Source organism: Podarcis muralis, chromosome 11, assembly GCF_964188315.1.
Source record: "Podarcis muralis chromosome 11, rPodMur119.hap1.1, whole genome shotgun sequence".
NCBI classification, from domain to species: Eukaryota; Metazoa; Chordata; class Lepidosauria; order Squamata; family Lacertidae; genus Podarcis; species Podarcis muralis.
Genome location: NC_135665.1, coordinates 59,540,673 through 59,563,549, shown reverse-complemented (window position 1 = coordinate 59,563,549; position 22,877 = coordinate 59,540,673). Strand labels below are relative to the sequence as shown.

At 46.3% G+C, this 22,877-nt stretch overlaps 1 protein-coding gene across 1 annotated transcript in view; it reads right to left on the bottom strand.

Annotated features, from left to right (window-relative positions):
- Positions 1-10,861, bottom strand: part of RIT2 (Ras like without CAAX 2) — a 178,233-nt gene extending 167,372 nt beyond the window's left edge. Inside the window, exon 1 of the mRNA XM_077936519.1 lies at positions 10,602-10,861. Within this exon, the coding sequence (XP_077792645.1) occupies positions 10,602-10,707 (106 nt within the window). The 5' untranslated portion in view covers positions 10,708-10,861. The remainder of the gene's footprint in view (positions 1-10,601) is intronic.
- Between the last annotated feature and the right edge of the window lie 12,016 nt (positions 10,862-22,877).

Genomic DNA, 22,877 nt, shown 5'->3' with positions numbered 1-22,877 from the left:
CAGAATGATGATAAATGGCTTCAAGTTGAGCGAAGGCCTTTTCCTCCCAGAGATGGAAGCTGCTCTGCCTATTTGTTCATAGGATCTCTCAATGTCTAAAAGGTTTTAAGCCAGAGTTGGGGGAACTATGGAAATCCGGGTGCTGTAGGACTTCATCTCCCATCATCCCTGACCACTAGGCATGCTGGTTGGGACTGATAGGAGTTTTATTATATTATCTGTTTGCTTGGTTGGCTTTTTATATTATAGCGTTGCCATATGTCCTGGAAATCCTGGACATGTCCTCTTTTGGGGGACCAACAGGCCCATTTCAGGCAATTTTTTACATTTTAGAGGAAATGTCTATTTTTTTTGAGGGGGGTTATTTGTTTGTTTGTTCGTTTCATTGATTGATTTTTGGCTTGGGCTCAGGTGCACGCAGCTCAGGTGTGGGCAGCTCTGTATGCCACAGCCACTGCCAACCCGAGCCAGGAAAGAAGCACACGGGTGCTCTGCATGCCGCAGCTGCTGCCAGCCTAAGCTGGGGAAAGAGGTGTGCAAGTGTGGTGGCAGTGGCCCCATGTGCCTGTACCTGCATGCCTCTCTGTCCGGCTCTGGCTGGCAGCAGTTCAGGCTGTCCTCTTTTTTGCTCTTCAAGATATGGCAACCCTGCTTTATATAAAAATGTTTGTGTGCCGCTATATCACAAAATGTATGGAAGTGAGAGCTGGACCATAAAGAAGGCTGACCACCAAAGAATTGATGCTTTTGAATTATGGTGCTGGAGAAGACTCTTGAGAGTCCCATGGACTGCAAGAAGATCAAACCTATCTATTCTTAAGGAAATCAGCCCGGAGTCCTCACTGGAAGGACAGATTGTGAAGCTGAGGCTCCAATACTTTGGCCACCTCATGAGAAGAGAAGACTCCCTGGAAAAGACCCTGATGTTGGGGAAGATGGAGGGCACAAGGAGAAGGGGACGACAGAGGACGAGATGGTTGGACAGTGTTCTCGAAGCTGGCAACATGAGTTTGACCAAACTGCGGGAGGCAGTGGAAGACAGGAGTGCCTGGCGTACTCTGGTCCATGGGGTCACGAAGAGTCGGACACGACTAAACGACTACACAACAACAACAATATCACAAAAGTATATCAAAGCAGTTTGCAACAGTAGAAATGAATTACAGCCATACAGTAAAAGCACAAAAAGTTTTTTAAAAGTTAAAACTGAGATCAGTAAAGCATTGTGGAAAGATGTACTCTTAATTGCCTACATAGGTCTCACAGAATAGGAAAGTTTCCAGCGGGTTGTTAAAAGCTGGCACAGTGCACCTCCACTGAGTCTATTGGCAGGCTGTTCCACAGGACTGGACCAATGGCACTAAAGTTTCAGTTTCTCATGGTTGTTGAATGAGCCTCACCATTTCGGGAAATGACCAGAGGCATTCCTGCAGATGGTCTCAGTGATCCATCAGAGTCCATCAGCACACAGAGAACCAAAGATTCCCCAAGGCTGTTTTAAACAAATACAAGTAGGTGCAACAGGACATTCAGCGTAATTCAGCCTAAAAATGAGGCTCTTAAATTGCTCCAACTCGCAAGAGGGTGGTGCCCAGACAGGAAGTGAGAAGCCAAAATCCATTAGGAATTTTCTTTTTAAAGACACCAGCAGAAGGCCAATGAACACATCACAGTTTGTGAAAGATTGGAGCGTAATGAAATCAAAGGGGGGAAATCAACAGCACGTTATACATGAATAAATCTCAGAAGAATATTCAGAAGAATGATGTGCAAGATTCAAATCAGTTACAATTCAACCATTGTTGAATCCTGCAGTAGCTCACCTTGATCTCTCTAGTTAAAGCTCACTACATTATCCCAGCTGTCCCAACCCCATGGTCTTTTCATTTGAGAGAAGAACAGAGCTAACAATCCAGTGTGAAATTCCAGGAATCAGGAATCCTGTGGTCTTCGGTGCACGTTGCTACATACTGATCTGGTGTCCCAGATACAGAATCACAAAATCAGTCCAGGTAAAACTTATAGGGGGGGGGGCTTTTATATGAAATAGTGAAGTCTGAACCAGGAATAAAAGAATCAGAGCTGGTAAAAAAAATGAAAAAACTCAGCACAGAAAAACATTCCCAATGGCACTGGTTCTGAAAGACCTGCACTGGTTGCCAGTGAGGTACTGAACCCAATTCAAGGAGCTGGTACTAGCATATGAACTCCCAAACCCTTGGCTTGGGGCCCAAATACCTACAAGAGCATCTCTCAAAGTATCAGGCATCTGAAACTATGATCAGCAGGTGAGACTTTCTTGGTGGTGGTTCCATGGGGACCTCCTGGTTGGCATTGACCCTCAACAGGGCCTTTTCAGTGGCGGCTCCCAGTTTGTGGACTGCCCTTCCTGGTGAGGTGTGCCTGTCTTCATCATTATTGTCTTTTAGGAGCACCTTGAATACAGTCCTGTGTACCCAGGCATGTGATGGCTGAAGAACACTGTTACAAGCAATCCTGAGATTACCGAATACTTGTTTTTAACCACAACTATTTTTAGGTTGTTTAAACTGTTTATAGAATGCTTTTTAAGCTTGTTTTCTTCTGCTGCCCTGGGCTCCTTCAGGAGGAAAGGCAGGATATAGATCCAAATAATGACAAAGCGTGTTCTCCTTAACAGAGAGCACGTGTTGCGGTTGGGGGAACAGGCCACCGGGTCATGACTAGGCAAATTTGGAACCCAAACAGGTAAAGGGTTAATTGGGTTGCTGGGGATTTTTGTGTGTTGCAAATTCGAAGGAGGGGCCAAAGTCTATAAATATTAGGAGTAGACGATGGGACGATCTCTTGGCCGTTTTTGCATCGGATCACCTGCCCCCCCTCCCTCTATAGGGTGGTTCTGTGGTTTATTGACCTTGCTATTGCCTGTCATGGGGTCGTCCGCCTTGGTGCAGGGTCTAGTAGGAATTTTGCCATCTGGCTGATTGGCTGGTGCCATTTGGTTTTTGCCTACTACGTAGCAAATCGTCACAACTTGTAAGGTTGGCGGTTAGGCATTGGTTAAATTGGTTCTTGGAGGGGTAAGGTGCCTATCCCTCCAAATGATGCGGAAAGGGAATTCCGTTAAAGGAATCCAGGGGCTTGCCATTCTTTCGTCCTTGCCCGTGGAGCCGGGCTTGGGCCGTGCAAGCCCCAACGGAACATGAGGGTGAGAAGTGTTGGACTGTTTCCCATCCTCACTTCTCCCCAATACTTGTTTCCCACGCTGGCTTCCGGTGGTGCCCGGAAGTGCCAGCTCTGTCCTCGGGGGGCAAGGACAGATAGTCAAACCAATGCCTAAGCAACCACTCACATTTTTTGTATTTGAATAAAGTTGTGGCCAAAATTTATGCCAAAAACCTTAAACAAAAAATCATGTGTGAAGTGTGAATTTTTGGGGGGTGGCACTGTGGGACTCAACACGCAACTGCACAATCCACAAAGGCAAAACCACTTGAGGATGGTGCAAGGCTAAGGAGGAGGCATAGCCTGTGGAGAAGGACATTGAGAGGGAGGGAGAGTCTTGAGGGCCTGATAGAGATTCTGAAGGGCCACATTTGGCTTCCAGCCTGAAGGTCCACCCAGCCCTGCTCTATCCCATTCCCCACAGCACTGTTGATAGGACAGCATCAATTTCACTGACTGCATTGCAGGGGGATGAACTAGATTAGGCTTACCAGACACCCCCATTTCCCGGGGGCAGTCCCCGGATTTGCAAATAAGTCCCTGGACAAATTCCATCCCCAGAATGATCCTGGATTTCATCTAATGTCCCCAGGAAGCACAGCAGCGGCAGTCTCAGCAGCCTGGATCAGAAGTCCCCATATGACGATGGTGCATGGGCTCTAAGATGCAGCTTCCGGGCTGCCTCCACCTTCCCTGACCCCAGCAACTAAGCTGTGAAGGGAGGCTTCGTGCTGCCTATCAGAGCAGCCTCCCAACTCCTACTTGTGTGTAAGCAGGAGCACGGCAGGGATCTCTCAGTTGTGAAGGGAGGCTTCACGCTGCCTATCAGAGCTTGCATGCAAGCAGGAGGGGGCAGGGATCTCTCAGTTAGGCAATGGAAAGCCTCCCTTCCCAGCTGAGAGATCCCTACCCCCTCCTGCTTGCATGAAAGTAGGAACAGGATTGGGGCTGCTCTGATGGGAAGGGAGGCATCGCGCTGCCTGAGCCTCACCACCGCCACTGCTTTCGGCCCTCCTTCTCCACCTTCCATGCCTGACCCACCGTGCACCACTTCCCCACCACCACTGAAGAACCAACAACTCACGGGCTGGCCAAGCTCATGGAGAAAGGAGATCGGAGCCTCAGAGGAAGGGGAAACATGGTGTTTGAGGTCAAGGCGGCGGCTGCTACCCCTCTGCCGCCACCATCGCTGCAGCATCAATGCCCCGAACGTGTAGTATTTATTTATTTAGTCCCTGGATTCATTGAAAAACATCTGGTAACCTTAGATTAGATGGTCTTTCCAACTCTACAATGGTTTGATCCCACACTGAGGCATTGGGGAGCTGCCACTCATCCTTGCCATTAAGCTAAAACCAGATGGTTCTTTCCAGGGCCTATGAGGCTTTGCCCACCTCTTCATATAGTATTGCACCCTGCACATTCCATCCCACTGTGAGTCATCTAGTAATTCCAGTTAACTCAGGAGCGCGATGTCAGTTCACTCTGGCTTGTTTAGAGCTCCTTCCTTTTAGAATGCTTAACCCAATGCTTTGTGCAGCCCTCATGGCTAATTACTGCAAACACTGAGCGGAGTGCATTGTAATTAATTATAGTTATTAGCGTAATTAGCATAACAAATTTAAAGACTGGGATGCAGGGTCCTTTAAATATATTTTGTGTATCGCTTGTTTCGCGTCTAAATAAGAGGGTAGTAAAAGGAAGCTTTGCACAGACGGGCTGTTTTGGAAATGGGGCAGCTGGCTCCCTGGCAGATGTGTGAGTTTTTCCTCTTGGGCCAAAGCACTCCTCTCTGCTTTGCATGTCTTCCCTTTGTCTGGTGGAATCATAATGTTGGAAGGGGCTGGTGGGAGATCCACACACCACAAGACACAGCACCTGTTAAGTTGTGGGTGAACATATCAGATGACACAGTAATTCTTCAAACAGCTCTTGTTTATTCACAGGCCAGAACAGAACTGAACTGAAGGGTTCAGCCAGCCTGCTTATATAGAGCTCCACTAGAACACAAGTGTAACCATTTTCTGTAACTATCCAATCACTGAATGTCACTTTCAATCCCCTATTTGCATATGTGGACCTGAGTGAAAACTATCTGCTGGCCCAGGGTGAGAACTTCAGTCCATAACAGCACCCACCCTGATCAGGGTCTGTCATTCAGGTCACCATGTGCCACAACAATCTGAGTACAGTTTCTGTGTGATAAGCATTACCCGTTGGATCCCTTTCAACCCCATAATTCTATGATTTTATAAGAAGAACATAAGTTGAGCCCAACTTGATTGAGGAACCATTTTGTTTGAATGCTATTGCAGCAGCATCACCATCACCATCATTTATCATTTGTATCCCGCCCATCTGGCTGGGTTTCCCCAGCCACTCTGGGCGGCTTCCAACAAAGATTAAAAATACATTAAAAAGTCACACATTAAAAACTTCCCTGAACAGGGTTGCCTTCAGATGTCTTTTAAAATGTCAGGTAGTTGTTTATCTCTTTGATATCTGATGGGAGGGCGTTCCACAGGGTGGGCGCCACTACCGAGAAGGCCCTCTGCCTGGTTCCCTGTAGCTTTGCTTCTCACAGTGAGGGAACCGCCAGAAGGCCCTCGGCACTGGACCTCAGCAACTGGGCAGAATGATGCGGGTGGAGACAGTCCTTCAGATATACAGGTAACATTCATTTTTAGGACCCACCTTATTTCTGTGACCGGGGGTTGTTTCAGACTATATAGTGGTACCTCAGGTTACGTACTTAATTCGTTCCGGAGGCCCGTTCTTAACCTGAAACTGTTCTTAACCTAAAGCACCACTTTAGCTAATGGGGCCTCCCACTGCTACCGTGCTGCTGCCGCTCGATTTCTGTTCTCATCCTGAAGCAAAGTTCTTAACCCGAGGTACTATTTCTGGGTTAGCAGAGTCTGTAACCTGAAGTGTCTGTAACCCGAGGTACCACTGTATACCCAAATGAATGTCTCCAACCCCATCTTTCAGCCTGGACACTGAGGTCCACCTCCAAGGGTCATCTGGAGGTTCCCTCACTGCACAAAGTGAACCAGGCAGAGGGCCTTCTCGGTGGAGGCGCCCTCCCGGTGGAACTCCTTCCCATCAGATGTCAAGGAGCTAAAGAACTACACAACTTTTGAAAGACATCTGAATGCAATCATGTATCAGGAAGTTTTTAATGTTTGATGTTTTATTATGTTTCTGTATGTGATGGAAGCTGCCCAGAGTGGTTGTTGAAGCCCAGACAGATGGGTGGGGGGAATAATAATAATAATAATAATAATAATAATAATAATAATAATGTTATGTTATGTTTTAATTGGGACCTTAGGGTGAAGGACAGATAATCAACAACAACAACAACAACAGTTAAATTACTCTTATATGACCCTCAAAGAATCTTGGGAACTGTAGCTTGTTAAGGGTGCTGGCAATTGTAGCTCTTTGAGGGAGTCTCCTAACAGCTCGCAGTACATTTAACAAACTACAGCTTTCAGGATTTGTTGAGGGGAGCCATGATTATTAAAGTAGTATCCGAAGGCTTTTCATATGTGGCATTTTGTAAACATTGTTTGGGTGGAGAATTGGCGTGACAAAATTTAGAGAAGTGTGAATTTCAAAGGAGAGCTCTGATTCATTTTGCATATTGCTTCCATGAAGCGCAAATTTGATAGACTTGGCTTTAAAAGTCTATTGACTTGAATTCCTTCCCCATCACCTAGCTAGCAATCCTTTTAGGATTGCACTTCAGGCAAAACTTCAAGCACAGTCCTACATAGTGCAAACCTAGCAGATGGAAAGCCTCTTTGAGCACATTGCTTAGAATGGGCCCTGTGTTTCTGCAAGCACTTGGAACTGATGCTATCTTTCTCAAATTGAACAGAGTGCCTGGGCCAATGGCAGCTCTTTTGTCACTTCTTCCCACCCACCTCCTTCCTTGTGTCAACCCTCCATCTCCCTATGCAAAGCCATTTAACTCTCACTTGAGATTCCTAGAGATAAGGACCAAGGAAGATCCCTGCTGGAACAGGACCAAAAGGGTTTTGCCCACCTTGTTGCGTGGTGAGTTCCCGCCTCCCACCAGTAGAAATAAAGACACGTGACACCATTATTTAGGTTAATGCGCTAAAATTGGCCACAAATTTATTGGTTACAGGTAAAGAGCGGTACTGGCTTAGGCATTGGTCCTATCCGGCTTCAGCCTGTTTGCTTGAAGACCGGGAAGGGTTAACACCAGCAGGGGGAGACCTGCTGATGCACATCAACTAGGAACTCCCCCGGGGTCACCGCTCGGGGGGGGGTGCTTTAGGCCCTGGCCTCCATAGGCTTCGGACAAGGCCACACCCCCTGGAATCCTTTACCTGACTACCCTTCAATATTTGGGGGAGGTGATGGCACTCCTCCCCCCCCCCCGACACATCTACATAACAATACCCCTACCAATGCCTAACCGCCAAAACCAAAGGAGTTGTGACGATTTGCTACGAGGCAGGCAAAAAACCCAGTGGCCAGTGCCAATTTGCCAAGTGGAAAAAAATCCTACCAGGCCCTTTAATGGCAACCAACTGAGGTCCATAGCAAGGTCAAAAGGGGAACCCTGAAGGGTGGGTGGGAAACCTCAGCAGCTGAGCGGTCAAAAGAGGGAGATCCCGGGGCCGTGCTTGCCTTAAGTGAGGCACTCCACAACCCCCGATTGGCTGGCTCAGAGGATGACGCAGCCCCGAGGATTCCCCTGATCGCGCGGGGGCTGGAAGCCAGCCTCCGTGCTCGTGTTGGGGGCGTGAGGCCCACAACACCACCAGAGGAAAGACAGATTCTTCTGGAAAGCCCTGAAACAGGTTTTGAAAATTAGTACCTTTCCCTGCACTGCAGTCCTTCAGCAACTGCAGCTTTCCCCTTGACCATCATGACCGATAGTCATAGACTCATAGAATTATAGAGTTCAAAGGGATTGCAAGGGTCACCTAATCCAACCTCATGAAATTCAGGAATCATAACTAGACATTGAAACACAGTGCCATACCATGAAGTTAGCTTATCCCTCTTAAGCCAACTAAACTAGTAGCTGTCACCGTACCATGTGAATTCTAGCAAAATGTGAAACTCACATTGAGTCAAACCATGGCTCCAGCTAGCTCAGAATTGTCTATACTGATTTCCATTGGTTCTCCAGAATTTTAGGCAAGGGGCTGCCTCAGTCCTACCTGAAGGTTCTGGGGACTGAACCCTGAGACCTTCTGTAAGCAAACTGTAGATGTTCTGTCACATCCTTCCATCATCCTCTGTTCATTTAACACCCACTGTATCTTCTGTTGTCAAGATCTGCCGCTGACCAGTTTCACTGAGTGACTCCCCCCATGAAATGAAATCTTCTAGGAAGTAAGCCTAATTGTGTCCTGATGAAAATGTGTATAGGATTTCAGCCTTGGTGTTAAAAAGGGGAGAGAACATTCTCTCTATCCACTTTAGAATGTGTATATATATATGTTATGCTTTTTAAATATCTAGCACATTCCCTCTTAAGTTACTGTCTGCCCTCCTAAACAAAAAATATCTGGACATTTTCTCCTTCCCTCAAAGGGCAGATGTTCTGTACTGTTGGATATTTCACCTGAGCAGCACCCTCCAAATTCACTTTTTATTTTTTATTTTAAACTAAGTTCAGCGGCGGTGGGACGTGGGTGGCGCTGTGGGTTAAACCACAGAACCTAGGACTTGCCGATCAGAAGGTCGGTGGTTCGAATCCTTGTGACAGTGTGAGCTCCCGTTGCTCAGTCCCTACTCCTGACAACCTAGCAGTTCGAAAGCATGTCAAAGTGCAAGTAGATAAATAGGTACTGCTCTGGCGGGAAGGTAAATGGCGTTTCCGTGCGCTGCTCTGTTCACCAGAAGCGGCTTAGTCATGCTGGCCACATGACCCGGAAGCTGTACGCCAGCTCCCTCAGCCAGTAAAGCGAGATGAATGCCACAATCCCAGAGTCGGTCACGACTCGACTTAATGGTCAGGGGTCCCTTTACCTTTACCTTAAGTTCAGCGGCAACTTAGAGGCATGTGACAAACTTTCACCAACATCACAATTAATATTCCTACAGACGCCTGGGCTGTATAGGACCCTCTAAATCCCTTCCACGTGTAAAATGTACAGGTTGCAAAGTCCAGATGTTCTCTAATATTGTGTCAGACATAAGGGCATCAAGGTGGGGGAGAGAAAATCCCCTCCCCATCTGCTTGCTCAGTTCCCCTTTATAGATTGCTCACTACCCTGAAACTCTGGGAGATTCTAAGCAGGTCAATAAAATGTAGCTGCTTTTCACACCTTGTGTTGTCAAGGTGGGTTTTTTTTTTTTAACAAAAGGAAAGCACAGTTCATATACAAAATATGTACAGCTTGATTCAGCTGTTTGTTCAGTCTAGTAGTTCTGAGCCTTAATAGAGTGTACGGGGTTTAGCAGATGTAATTATAGGCATGTTTCAGAGGCAGGTACATCATCCCAGAAAGCAAGTGCCAGGACAGACTCTGCGTGCTCAGCAAAGTAGCTTTAAGATTAGAGGATGTTAAGTGTCAGCAAAGATAAATCAAAAGGTTACAATCTCTGGCAAAAGACAAACACCAGACCTAAGTAACAGCTCATTCGGAGGATACCGCAGCCACTGAACAACAGCATCTCTCTCTCCCTCTCTCTCCAGGGCATTATAATATGTCCGATACCAACAAACTTCTTGTCCAGAGGGAGAAGGAGAATATCAGAGTTACACCCTAATAACTTTGCAGGCAAGAGGTGACTGTATTATGAGCCAAGGTCTAATGGCAAGCCATAAAGAAGTCAAAAGGAAAAGTTGGGGAAAGTTAGCCGCAAGCATCCCATTCACTTTGTCACTGCTGAGCTGGCTTTTTCATCGGCCGTGGGTGGGCTCCCTTGCACAACTCTAGGATGGAAAGTTGAAGGGGAAATATATAGGCCAATTCCTACTATCCCATTATAGCATGTAGCATCTGAAACTCGGCAGACACCGGGTTTCAGGTTCATCAGGCCCACACTCAAAACATCCAAAGGTCTATCACATCCATTGGACTCAATATGAGTTGTGCATTTGTGGTTTGACACAGCTCCTATTCCCCTCTCTCTTTCCACAATCAGTGCAAGACTTTGACAATGGTAAATTCTTGGCAAACCAGCCCTTGGCTCAATGAATAAAGTCATTCAAAATCATTTTATTATTATTATTAACACCAACAGAAACCGACTCTCTAATCCAAATTACGGATCGACGGAGAGCAGGATTTCCGACGCTATTAAATGTGCCCTCCCCCTATCCATACATCCATGTTCATCTCAAACACTGCCCTTCAACACATACCCTAGCCCACCCAAAAGCAACAGCAGAAACTTACCACTCTTGCCTACTCCACCTGATCCCAACATCACCACCTTGTACTCCCTGGAGTCTCCTGGAGAACTGTTGGAGGAATTGGGAATTTCACGTTCAGTCTCCATCATCTTCTGGGGAGGGGGGCGCACACAGAAGTGGCAGATGCTCTCTTTCAAACAACTATGCAAGCAATTGGGGAGGGGAAGAGAGTGAGAGAGACACGAGAGGTACAGTTTAGCAGTCTCTCTCGCGCTGGCTGCGGTGCCTGCATTAGCTGCAGAAGGTCTCATAGCAACCAGTTTAAGAGCTTCCAATAAAAATCCAGCTCGTCACCCCCCCCTTTCTCACATACTTCCCTCCCTTCTGTGTATCGCTTTTCTTTCACTGTCCTCTTCCCGGACATGCAAAGCTGCCTATTGCTCACCAACCAAGCACCTTTATGAGGTTTATAGGACTTGTCTTGGTTATCCGTTCTGCTGTAAGAACAAGCTTCCTTCAGCAACGTTGAGATCGGATTTGTTTTCACAACCGAAGGGTTGCTCCAAGCCTGAAGCAAGGTGACAGCTCAGCAAAGAACCCCCTAGATAATCAGGGACCCTGGATTCAACACTCTTACATATCAGAAGGCAAGGCTGCATAAATAGAAGGGTAGTTCTTATTTACACCAGGGAATGTAAATAAGCAGGGGGGCAGAATTCAGAGCAGTGCAAGGAACTAATCCACACAACACAAGTGTATTCTCATAGAAGCATAGAATTGTAGAATTGGAAGGTCATCTAGTCCAAACCCCAGTAAAAAAAAAAAAAGTAAAGGAGCACTGGACAGTTAAGTCCAGTCAAACGCAACTATGGGGTGTGACACTCATTTCACTTTTCAGGCTGAGGGAACCATTTGTCCACAGAAGAAGAAGAAGAGTTTGGATTTGATATCCCACCTTTCACTCCCTTTAAGGAGTCTCAAAGCAGCTAACATTCTCCTTTCCCTTCCTCCCCCACAACAAACACTCTGTGAGGTGAGTGGGGCTGAGAGACTTCAAAGAAGTGTGACTAGCCCAAGGTCACCCAGCAGCTGCATGTGGAGGAGCGGAGATGCAAACCCGGTTCCCCAGATTACGAGACTACCACTCTTAACCACTACACCACACTGGCTCTCTGACAGCTTTCCGGGTCATGTGGCCAGCATGACTAAACCGCTACTGGCACACAGAGGACCGTGACGAGTGCCAGAGCTCACAGAAACTTTGTTTACCTTCCCACCGCAGCGGTATCTATTTATCTACTTGCACTGGTATGCTTTTGAACTGCTAGGTTGGCAGAAGCTGGAACAGAGCAACGGAAACTCACCCCGTCATGGGGATTCAAACCGCCAACCTTCCGATCAGCAAGCCCTAGAAACTCAGTGGTTTAGACCACAGTGCCACCCGTGTCCAACCCTCAGTACTGCAGGAATTACATGGTTGTGTGAATCAGTACCTCAGATTTCTATAATATGAGAATCCTAGCAAAAAGGGTCTCCAAGGAATTGAGCTCACCAATGCTAACCCTACAGAAGGTGCAAGATTCTGGTATCTTTGTCACGAAACTTTCGTTGAGTGATCTGGAGTAAAAGGTTAACTCCATGCAGGGCCAGGCACAGAAGGAGTTCTACAAGATGAGCTTGTGGTGCCATGTCTCTCTGGCCCAAGGATGTCTCCTTGCCATCCTCTGACTTCAGATGACTCCACTGCGGATGCTTCAGTAAAGCCAAATCTGTCCAGCTCCACTGGTAAGGAGAGGGGAGATGTATTCACGAGTTCATATTTATGGGTGAACCTGCCAAGTATGCTCTTCCTGAGACAATACGCAAGTGGAAACACAGCCATCCTTTTAAATTAGAATTTTAAACCAATCCAGGTTGGTAGTCATCACTGTCTCCACATTTTAACTATGCACTGAGAGTTCCATAATCGGGGACTACAAGGAGGACTCTGCATGTACAGTAAAAACAGGGGTTGAGTAAGTGTTTACAAGGACCATGGTTGAAAGCGAGATGGAGGGGTGAGCGGTGTTAGGATTCCTGCTCTGTGTTTGCAGTCATGAGATTGTTGTCTATCACATGACAGTGTATGTTTTCATTCCACAGTGTGGGAAATGACGGAGCCAGGATGTTTTGTACTACTGTGTTCCGTGAAGTAGGACTATTGTTCTTTGTTCTTTCTCTCTTTGCTGTCTGATGAGAAAGAGGAAGGAGCTGAGTCAGAATGCTCCGAGTGTATTATATGTAAATAAAAGTAGATTAGCCAACATGCTGAGCTACTGAGGTCTGTTACACAAACTGTGGATCCCTAAGCGTGCTGATGCTTCTTGGTATCAGTCACTGTGATGTTCGGGCTGAAGAAAGCTCTTGAAGCTCCCGAATGATCGACCAGGAGGGAGAGAACATGCCAGTCGAGCATGTGTCTCTACCAGGGTCCTACACGAAAGTAGGACGCTCCTAACATTGGCAGAAGATGGTCAGGGAGAGGATGATACAGCTAAGATTGTATTTTTTAATGATGTGTGTCATAATGGAAAGTTCTTGCAGACTCTGGAATTTGTCCTGCAAGTGCTATTTTTTCTAGAAAAAGAGGTGCTGGAACTCACCATGAACACCTCCCTTATTCTCTTATAATGAAAATGGCACCCACCTGAGTTTCACCAAGTTCCAGCTGAGAAAAAGCCCTGCAGGCCTTAATGCATTCATTAATGAATAACGTCTAACCAATTGGGAGCTTGGTGTGAGCCTCCATATTGAACCCCGAAAGGGAATTTTCTTCCATGGGGATTGTTCATGCTCTGCATTATTAACGTAAATAATAAAATCATACCAAACAGAAAAAGAAATTGCACTTACAGTGGTACGCTGGGTTACATACGCTTCAGGTTACATACGCTTCAGGTTACACACTCCGCTAACCCAGAAATAGTGCTTCAGGTTAAGAACTTTGCTTCAGGATAAGAACAGAAATCTTGCTACGGCGGCACGGCGGCAGCAGGAGGCCCCATTAGCTACAGTAGTGCTTCAGGTTAAGAACAGTTTCAGGTTAAGTACAGACCTCCAGAACCAATTAAGTACTTAACCCGAGATACCACTGTACTTTATTGACCTCTAGACGTTCTCAGTTTACGTTTCAGTTTTCCTGGGAGGGCTGATTCCTATGTCCCTTCTCCAGTTAGATACCTCCCAAATTGGGCTACTGTGGCACTGGCCACAGTTAGCATACAGCAATGCCTTCTTTTGATGGTATGATGCAGGCTAAATTCTGCCAGGTCCTATGGAGCAGGAGACGGAACTAGATGCAAAGCTGCCATTTTTGGTGCAGCTACACATATAATACCGCATTGACTTTGGCCCTCAGAGCAGTCATCTTGCAAACAAGAAGCATGTGGGATTAAAATAATGGGATCTTGATACAGCAAGCAGTCACTGTATACAGCACCATGAGACTGCATTGGAGATCGTTTTGTCTTTAGGAGATCTGCACACTTCCTCATCAATTAGCCTGCATAAGTATCCCTGCCACTTGTCTGGTGAACTTGGGAGTCTACAAAACCTCAGTCCCAAGCATTATGCAAATCGTAAGTGATTTTTGTGCCAGCAAGCGATGGCCTTAAAGACATGTGGATCATTTTAAAATACATGAATATGGATGAGGGCATACAAATGAAAGATCCTGTTAAGTGGCAAACACTGGGCGTTCCCCCACTCCTTAGCAATCATATTTGGTTAGAAATGCAGAAAGCAATTAAAAAAGACCATATCTGGGGAAAAGCTCGCAAATTCCTTCGTTCCAAGACAAGAGAGGGAAAGTGCAATAGAGTGTGGGGTGCTGTGGCTAGAACTTTGACTGGGGAGCCCCAGGTTGGAATCTCCACTGGCGAAGATGCTTTCTAGGTAAACTTGGTCCAGTCACTGTCTCTTGACCTAAACATCCTCACAAGGTTGTTGCAAGACAGGGGTGGGGAAATTCAGACCCAGATTCTAAATGTAGACCTCTAGACCCCTCTGTCTTGCCCTCTTTTCAGGTTATACTTCCTCTCTGCCTTGCACCCTTGAAATATACTCAGAGTCAAGTGTGAATTTCATGCTCTTTATTTGGTTCATAGTAGCAATGAATGAAGCTTTCCCCAAAACGTCTAGCTATATATACATTATTTACACAATGGGCCCCACATGATTGGCTAATTCCAGGCTACTCCTGTAGGCCAATCAGGTTGCAGATTCACTTCCTCCAGAAGCCTGATTGGCTGCTCCTACAGGCCAATCAGGTTGCTGATTCACTTCATCCAGGAGCCTGATTGGCTGCTCCTGCAGGTCACTGATTCACTTCCACCTGGAGCTGGATTGGGTGGCTCCTGCGGACCAATCAGACTGCTGCATTCTGGATGCTATTGTTCTAGGATTCAGCTCAGTACATAACAACCCTCCTTGAGTGTTTTGGCCTGGCTAGAATGTCTTCCTGAACTCAAGATCCACTTACATGGATGGAGGATAGAGAAGGTTATTTGTGTGTCTGTGTATCATCCGCTCCAACATTTATCCCATGAAAATTGAGACATCCTAATTCATTATAATAATAATTATATTATTTATACACCACCCATCTAACTGGCTTGCCCCAGCCACTCTGGGCGGCTTCCAACATATATAAAAACATAAAAAACCATTAAAAAAGGGCTGCTTTCAGATGTCGTCTAAAGGATGTATTGTTACTTATCTCCTTGGCTGGGGGAGGTCTCATAACTCCATACACACTGCAACATTTATCTGATGAAAACAGGGACGTCCTAAGGAAAAGTGGGACATTCCGGAATCAAATGAGAAACTGGGACAGCTTCTCTAGATCCAGGACTGTCCCTGGAAAACAGGGGAACTTGGAGGGTCTGGTGTAGATGTGTATAATATGTGCATTTTTCTCTCTGCCCACTTTTGCCTCTGGTTCCACCCACCGCAGGCATGGGGCTCTTGGCCAGCTGCCCAGAAGGGACCTTGAACATAAGAATTGATTTGGTGGATCAGTCCAAAGGCCCATCGAATCCAGCATCCAGTTCTCGCAGTAGGCAACCATATGCTAATGGAAAGCCTGCAAGCAGGACCTGACTGTAACAGTCCTCTCCTTGCATGTGATTCTCAATAACTGGTATACACAGATGTGCCTTGCAAGCCCTCTGCCTTTCCCCTAATTGGTTTGATCTGTTTGTAGTGTGCTCATACAGATGGGATGGGGACGCGGGTGGTGCTGTGGGTTAAACCACAGAGCCTAGGGCTTGCCGATCAGAAGGTCAGCGGTTCGAATCCCCGTGATGGGGTGAGCTCCCGTTGCTCGGTCCCTGCTCCTGCCAACCTAGCAGTTCGAAAGCACATCAAAGTGCATGTAGATAAAAAGGTACCACTCCGGCGGGAAGGTAAACGGCGTTGCTGCTCTGGTTCATCAGAAGCGGCTTAGTCATGCTGGCCACATGACCCGGAAGCTGTACGCCGGCTCCCTCGGCCAATAAAGCAAGATGAGCGCCTCAACCCCAGAGTCGGTCACGACTGGACCTAATGGTCAGGGGTACCTTTACAGATGGGAATCATAGGGACATAGCTATTTGCCATCCACTGAACCAGACCATGGGTCTAGCTAGCTCAGTATCGCTGACACTGACTGACAATGCCTCTCCCAGATTTCAGACAGTGCTCTTTCCATGCTTTACTTGGAAATGCTGTAGATTGAACCTGAGACCTTCTACATGCAACACAGGTGCTCACCCACTGAGCATTAGCCCTTCCTCAACATCTATAGATGTTCTGGTGTTCAGCCATGAGAACTGGACAATAGTAAGCAGGCCATGAAATTTCAGTGCACTAGCTGAACTTCCCCCACTGTGGTTTTAACTCTGTTCCTTTGTGATGATTCTGTTGCATCTGTTTCCAATAGCCTCACAAGAGATGACAAGCTGATTAAAAATAAACAATATGATGGTTGACCTCACAGCAGAGAGCAATTACCCACTTCTTCACTGTTCAGCAATTTGTTCACAAGAAACCCTCACAAAAAATGCTGTGGAGTTTTATCCCCTTTGAGATTGAGGAATAATTTGCTTCCTACTAAGGATGTAAGAAGGCATCATTTTTCTATTGCATGCAGCCCTGCTTCTGTTTCACTGCAGTTTGTCTTCTGTTAGGGTTGCCATATAGAATCATAGAATCATAGAGTTGGAATAGACCACAAGGGCCATCGAGTCCAACCCCCTGCCAAGCAGGAAACACCATCAGAGCACTCCTGACATATGGTTGTCAAGCCTTTGCTTAAAGACCTCCAAAGAAGGAGACTCCACCACACTCCTTGGCAGCAAATTCCACTGTCGAACAGCTCTTACTGTCAGGAAGTTCTTCCTAATGTTTAGGTGGAATCTTCTTTCTTGTAGTTTGGATCCATTGCTCTGTGTCCGCTTCTCTGGAGCAGCAGAAAACAACCTTTCTCCCTCCTCTATGTGACATCCTTTTATATATTTGAACATGGCTATCATATCACCCCTTAACCTCCTCTTCTCCAGGCTAAACATGCCCAGCTCCCCTAGCCGTTCCTCATAAGGCATCTTTTCCAGGCCTTTGACCATTTTGGTTACCCTCCTCTGGGCATATAAACTGGGCATATAAACTGGGAAATTCCTGTGATGTCCGGGGGGCAGAGTCTAATGTGATCATCCGGGGGGGGGGGATTAATTTAGGATTAAATGTCCAGAATTTTGTATGTTCCACGGCGGAAGCGGAAGCACTGTGGAGAGGTTGCTTCCTTGTTGCCTCCCATATGGTGATTTACCATGCCCACTTGCCACCCTGACGCCCCCCAAAAGCTCAGCAACTAGTTGGCCCAGAAATGGAAGCAAGAAGAAATACCGACAAAAGAAGAATGGCAGACAAAGTTAATGGACTACTCAGAATTGGACAAGATGACAGGAAGGATTCGAAACCTGCAGGACCAGAGATTCACAGAAGATTGGAATAAATATGCAAACTATCTGAAGAGCAATTGTAATCAACAAATTACGCTAGTAGCACTACAAGAAGTTTTGTAAGGAGGAATATATGAAATATTGCAAAGACGATAAAGAAGAGAGACAATAGTTAAGATATTTAAAAGTAATAGTGAAGTAAGAAATGTAAATTAAGTGGGAAAAATTAGAACATTTTCAGATGTGATTGATGGAAGTAAAAAAAAAATTGTATAAGCTATAAAAGTATGTTTTACAATGTTGAAATATGATATATTGAAATATATAAACTCAGCAACTATGTCTGGATTTTTACTTCTTGAAGTATGGCAACGCTATCTTCCACCCAAGATATTTTCCTCACTGTCCACAGTGGCAAAATGACATAACTTGTATATTTAACGTAATTAATCACTTCATGTAGTGCATAGTTAAATGATGGAGCTTGTTCCCACAGGAAGCAGTGATGGCCACCATCCTAGATGACTCATGGAGGAAGAAGAAGAAGAAGAGTTTGGATTTGATATCCCGCTTTATCACTACCCGAAGGAGTCTCAAAGCGGCTCACATTCTCCTTTCCCTCCCCCCCCCCCCCACAACAAGCGCTCTGTGAGGTGAGTGGGGCTGAGAGACTTCAGAGAAGTGTGACTAGCCCAATGTCACCCAGCAGCTGCATGTGGAGGAGCGGGAACGTGAACCCGGTTCACCAGACTCTTAACAACTACACCACACTGGCTCTACTGATGGCTACTGAGGTCTACTGATTGCTACTAGCCATGATGACTCTTGCTCTGCCTCCACAGCCAGAGGCAAGATGCTTCGGAATACGAGTTGCTGGAAACCACAGGAGGGGATTGCTGCTCTTGCACTCCCTTTTGTTGTTGTTGTTTAGTCGTTTAGTCGTGTCCGACTCTTCGTGACCCCATGGACCAGAGCACACCAGGCACCTCTGTCCTCCACTACCTCCCGCAGTTTGGTCAAACTCATGCTGGTAACCTCGAAAACACTATCCAACCATCTCGTCCTCTGTCGCCCCCTTCTCCTTGTGCCCTCCATCTTTCCCAGCATCAGTGTCTTCTCCAGGGAGTCTTCTCTTCTCATGAGGTGGCCAAAGTACTGGAGCCTCAGCTTCACGATCTGTCCTTCCAGTGAGCACTCAGGGCTGATTTCCTTAAGAATGGATGCGTTTGATCTTCTTGCAGTCCATGGGACTCTCAAAAGTCTCCCTACTTTGCACTCCCTACTTTCCCACAAACATCTGGTTGGCCGCTGTGAGAACAGGATGCTAGACTAGAAGGGCCATTGGCCTGATCCAGCAGGCTGATCTTACATTTGTAATGTCATTCATTTCAATGAAAAGCAAACACAATGCAAATGAGAAGGGAAACGTAATCAATTACACATCAATCGTGGACTTAAAGCAACAGCAAATGCCAATCGTATTTGCTGGATTGATTTCTGTTGAGGACAGGATACAAATATGCAGCCATCAGCAATATCCACTCCCATGTCTGATGGAATTCTCTGACATCCCTAGCTGCTACCGAGTAGGAGAGATCACAGAATATTATTTAGTGGGGTTTACAAGAGACTTTTTAAAGCTGCTAACCAGAGGACCAGAGGAGGTCAGATGGACCAACTCTCTAACAGCTTTAAATTTTATGGGGAATCACACCAAAGTGGATTCAGATACACTGACTGACAGGTTGTGGGAGGCCTGTGATGGGAAGCTAAAGGTATGCAGGGAAAAGGAATAAGCACCAGCTACAAAATGCTGAACAGCCATATGGAAAGCAGTGAGCTATGAGAGAGACTATAATATACTAATTAAGATCTAGACACCATAGTGCAATGAATCTTCAATAGGTGCATTATATGGATTTGCATATAAATGTGTGTACCAGGGGAAACATTTGTGTTTTGCTACATAAGCCTGATACAAAAACTCTGGAGGAGAAATAAATTCTGGGTTTTTTTTATTATTCATATGAAAAGCCCTTCAAAAATGATACGCAGACAGACACGATTTTCAAGCTGGCATTTCCTTACCATCGTTAATTTGGTTTCAACGTTATATTATACAGTATTTTATATTGGGCAGTGGCATTTGGGGCCCTGAGTGGCTTTAAAACTACTGAGTGCAGAGTCTTTTTTGCCTACTCACTTTCCCTTCTTCTCAGTTAATTTTGATGGCCCAATCTCTCAGTTGGGTTTGTTTTCACCCAGTGATGCCATATAGAGAGATCCGATTGACTACATTGTGATATTTTGATCCTTGGTTGGCTGAGATTGCCCTTGTGATGAAAACAGGAAAAAGGATCAGACACACTGTGGCTCAGTTGTTGGGGCAGAGCCACATGCTTCCTTTATGGCAGATGGGCTTTCTGAGGGGGGGGGTTGCTGCATTTGTACCCTGCTCATCACCACCTCATGTGCCTCCCTTTCACTCCTGTGTTAAGCAACAGCTCCTAAAGTGAGCACTATGCAATCACAGGGGCTACATGATGGCACTCTGAAAATAATTCAGAATGAGGGCAGTGCTTCTCTCACCCTCAGTCTGAATGGATGGACACTATTTCTTTTAGCAAACATGTACTTATGCTTTTATTGATTTAAAATATTTTGTGGACAGAAACCCTCTCAAGGCGGCTTACAAGGTAAAAATGTAAAAGGTAAAGGTAAAGGACCCCGGACGGTTAAGTCCAGTCAAAGGCGACTCTGGGGTTGTGGCGCTCATCTCGCTTTCAGGCTGAGGGAGCCAGCGTTTGTCCACAGACATCTTTCCGGGTCATGTGGCCAGCCTGACTAAACCGCTTCTGGCACAACATTGTGATGAGTGCCAGAGCGCACAGAAATGCCATTTACCTTCCCGCCACAGCGGTACCTATTTATCTACTTGTACTGGTGTGCTTTCAAACTGCTAGGTTGGCAGGAGCTGGGACAGAGCAACAGGAGCTCACCCCGACACAGGGAATTGAACCGCCAACCTACTGATCAGCAAGCCCAAGAGGCTCAGTGGTTTAGACCACAGCATCATCCCATCACAAGAAGAGATAATTAATAAACACTAAAGAAGAAGAAGCTCAGCTGGCTCATAACTAAAGAACTCAAATGCAAACTAAAAATTGCCAGCCATATGCCACTAGAAATACCACACTACAGTGGTTCATTGGTTATTCAACCCCAGATGCGCAGAGTATAAATAATAAATTATTATAATAATAATATTATTATTATTAGTTGTCAAAAAAATTGGTTACCGAACACTGCGAACCTAAGTGCAAAGTAAGTGTTCCAGTTTGTGAATGTTTTTTGGGAGCTAAACATCTGCCGCAGCTTCCGCTTGAGTGCAGGAAGCTCCCGCAGCCAATCGGAAGCTGCCCCTTGGTTTTCAAACAGTTTCTGGAGTCGAACAGACTCCCAGAGTGGATTAAGTTTGAGAACCGAGGTACCACTGTATCTCATTCTTTCATAGAATCATAGAGTTGGAATAGACCACAAGGGCCATCGAGTCCAACTCCCTGCCAAGCAGGAAACTTTAAGCCCAATGACCTTACCTTTGATGTATTGCAAATCCGCACACACAAACACAAATTACCTTCAAAATTATTTTCAGCAGATTGCAATGCCAAACACATTCCCCAAGTATGAAATGGCTGTGGACATATTCAGCAAAAATATTTGTGATCCTCGGATGAAGGGCGTCATGTCAACACTGCCCTTCAAGAAGTGCTGAAGACCACGCTTATCCACAATGGCTTGGCCCATAACTTTCTGGAGCTGCCAAAGCCTTCAATGCATGCAATGTGGGCACATAGAATGCTACTTGGTACAGAGTCACTCCATTGGTATATCTAGCTTAGCATTATCTACAGTGGATGACAGTGGCTCTGCAGTATTTCAGGTGGGGGATGTTTCCAGCCCTGCCTGGAGACTCTAAGGATTGACTCTACAATTTTCTGCATGCAAAGTAGATTCTCAGGCATTGAATGGTGGCCCCTCCCGGATGCCATTGACTTAAGAGGGCCTTATAGATTATACAGCAAACATTTGGCCAAAGATTTCGTTTTAGTATGTTTGTTAACATGTATACAATTCGGGGGGGGGGGGAATTGTCACAATCCAGTGAGCCACTGGAAAAGGAGAAACCATTTTAGTGTGTTGTGTTGTTTTTTTTTAGAGCCCAAGCAAAGCCATTATTGAGATTTATATGTATTGACTGGTGTTAGTCCTAAATGGTTCGTGTTAAGAGGAGGAGGGGGAGCCCCAATTGTAATTGCAGTTGGGTACTGAAAGGTAAGACTAAAAGGAGGAATTAGCTTTCTGGGAAAAGGTCTAGGTCTGGGTGCATTCTCAGAGCAGGCCCTTTCCAAGTGTATAGATTTGGTAAAGGCACCTCATTAAATAGTGCTGAGATGCTTATAAGGGGATTTTGAAAAAGTAAGATCATCAACCCTTGACTTCCAGTTGAAGGTCTTATGCCAAAGCTATTGGAAGGATTGCAGCCTGTTTTGCTGCTAATCAGTTTGAAGAGGCTATTCCTCTAGTGACTGATCAATCTATTAAGTTTCTTTTTAAAAAAGAAGAAGAGTTTGGATTTGATATCCCGCCTTTCACTCCCTTTAAGGAGTCTCAAAGCGGCTAACATTCTCCTCTCCCTTCCTCCCCCACAACAAACACTCCGTGAGGTGAGTGGGGCTGAGAGACTTCAAAGAAGTGTGACTAGCCCAAGGTCACCCAGCAGCTGTATGTGGAGGAGCGGAGACACGAACCCGGTTCCCCAGATTACGAGTGTCAGGGGCTCAGGAGCAGAGGCACAGGGGAGAGAGGAAATGGAGAGCAAAGGGGAAGAATCTGAGGGCAGTGTAGGGGAGTATGAAAGTGGCCCGAGAGATTCCATGAGTCTCTCCAGCGAATCAGAAGATTCCCAGAGGGGGGCGCCGATGGCCAGGGCGAGGGGGGTCCCAGGGGGGACACACCAGAAGCAAGGGGCCAGCGGGGACTCCCAAAGCAGCAGCGGGAGAGCAGGGCCAGCTTCTCCTCCAGCAGGGAGAGAAGATGAGGCAGGGGTGGCCACACCTCCATCGCAGAGTGAGGGAACGGAGGGAGAGTCAGGTGCAGCTAGCCTCCCCGAAGGGGGAAGCAGTGACAGGAGCAGTGTAACGGTCAGGAGGAAGGTGGCTGGCTGGGCGCGCGCGCCAAGTTCGAATGTACAGGCGCGCGGCACAGCAGGAAACCCGGATTGGGAACCAGGTCCTAAAGCCCGCCGGAGGGAGGGGGAGGACTCAGGAGACTCAGCGTCA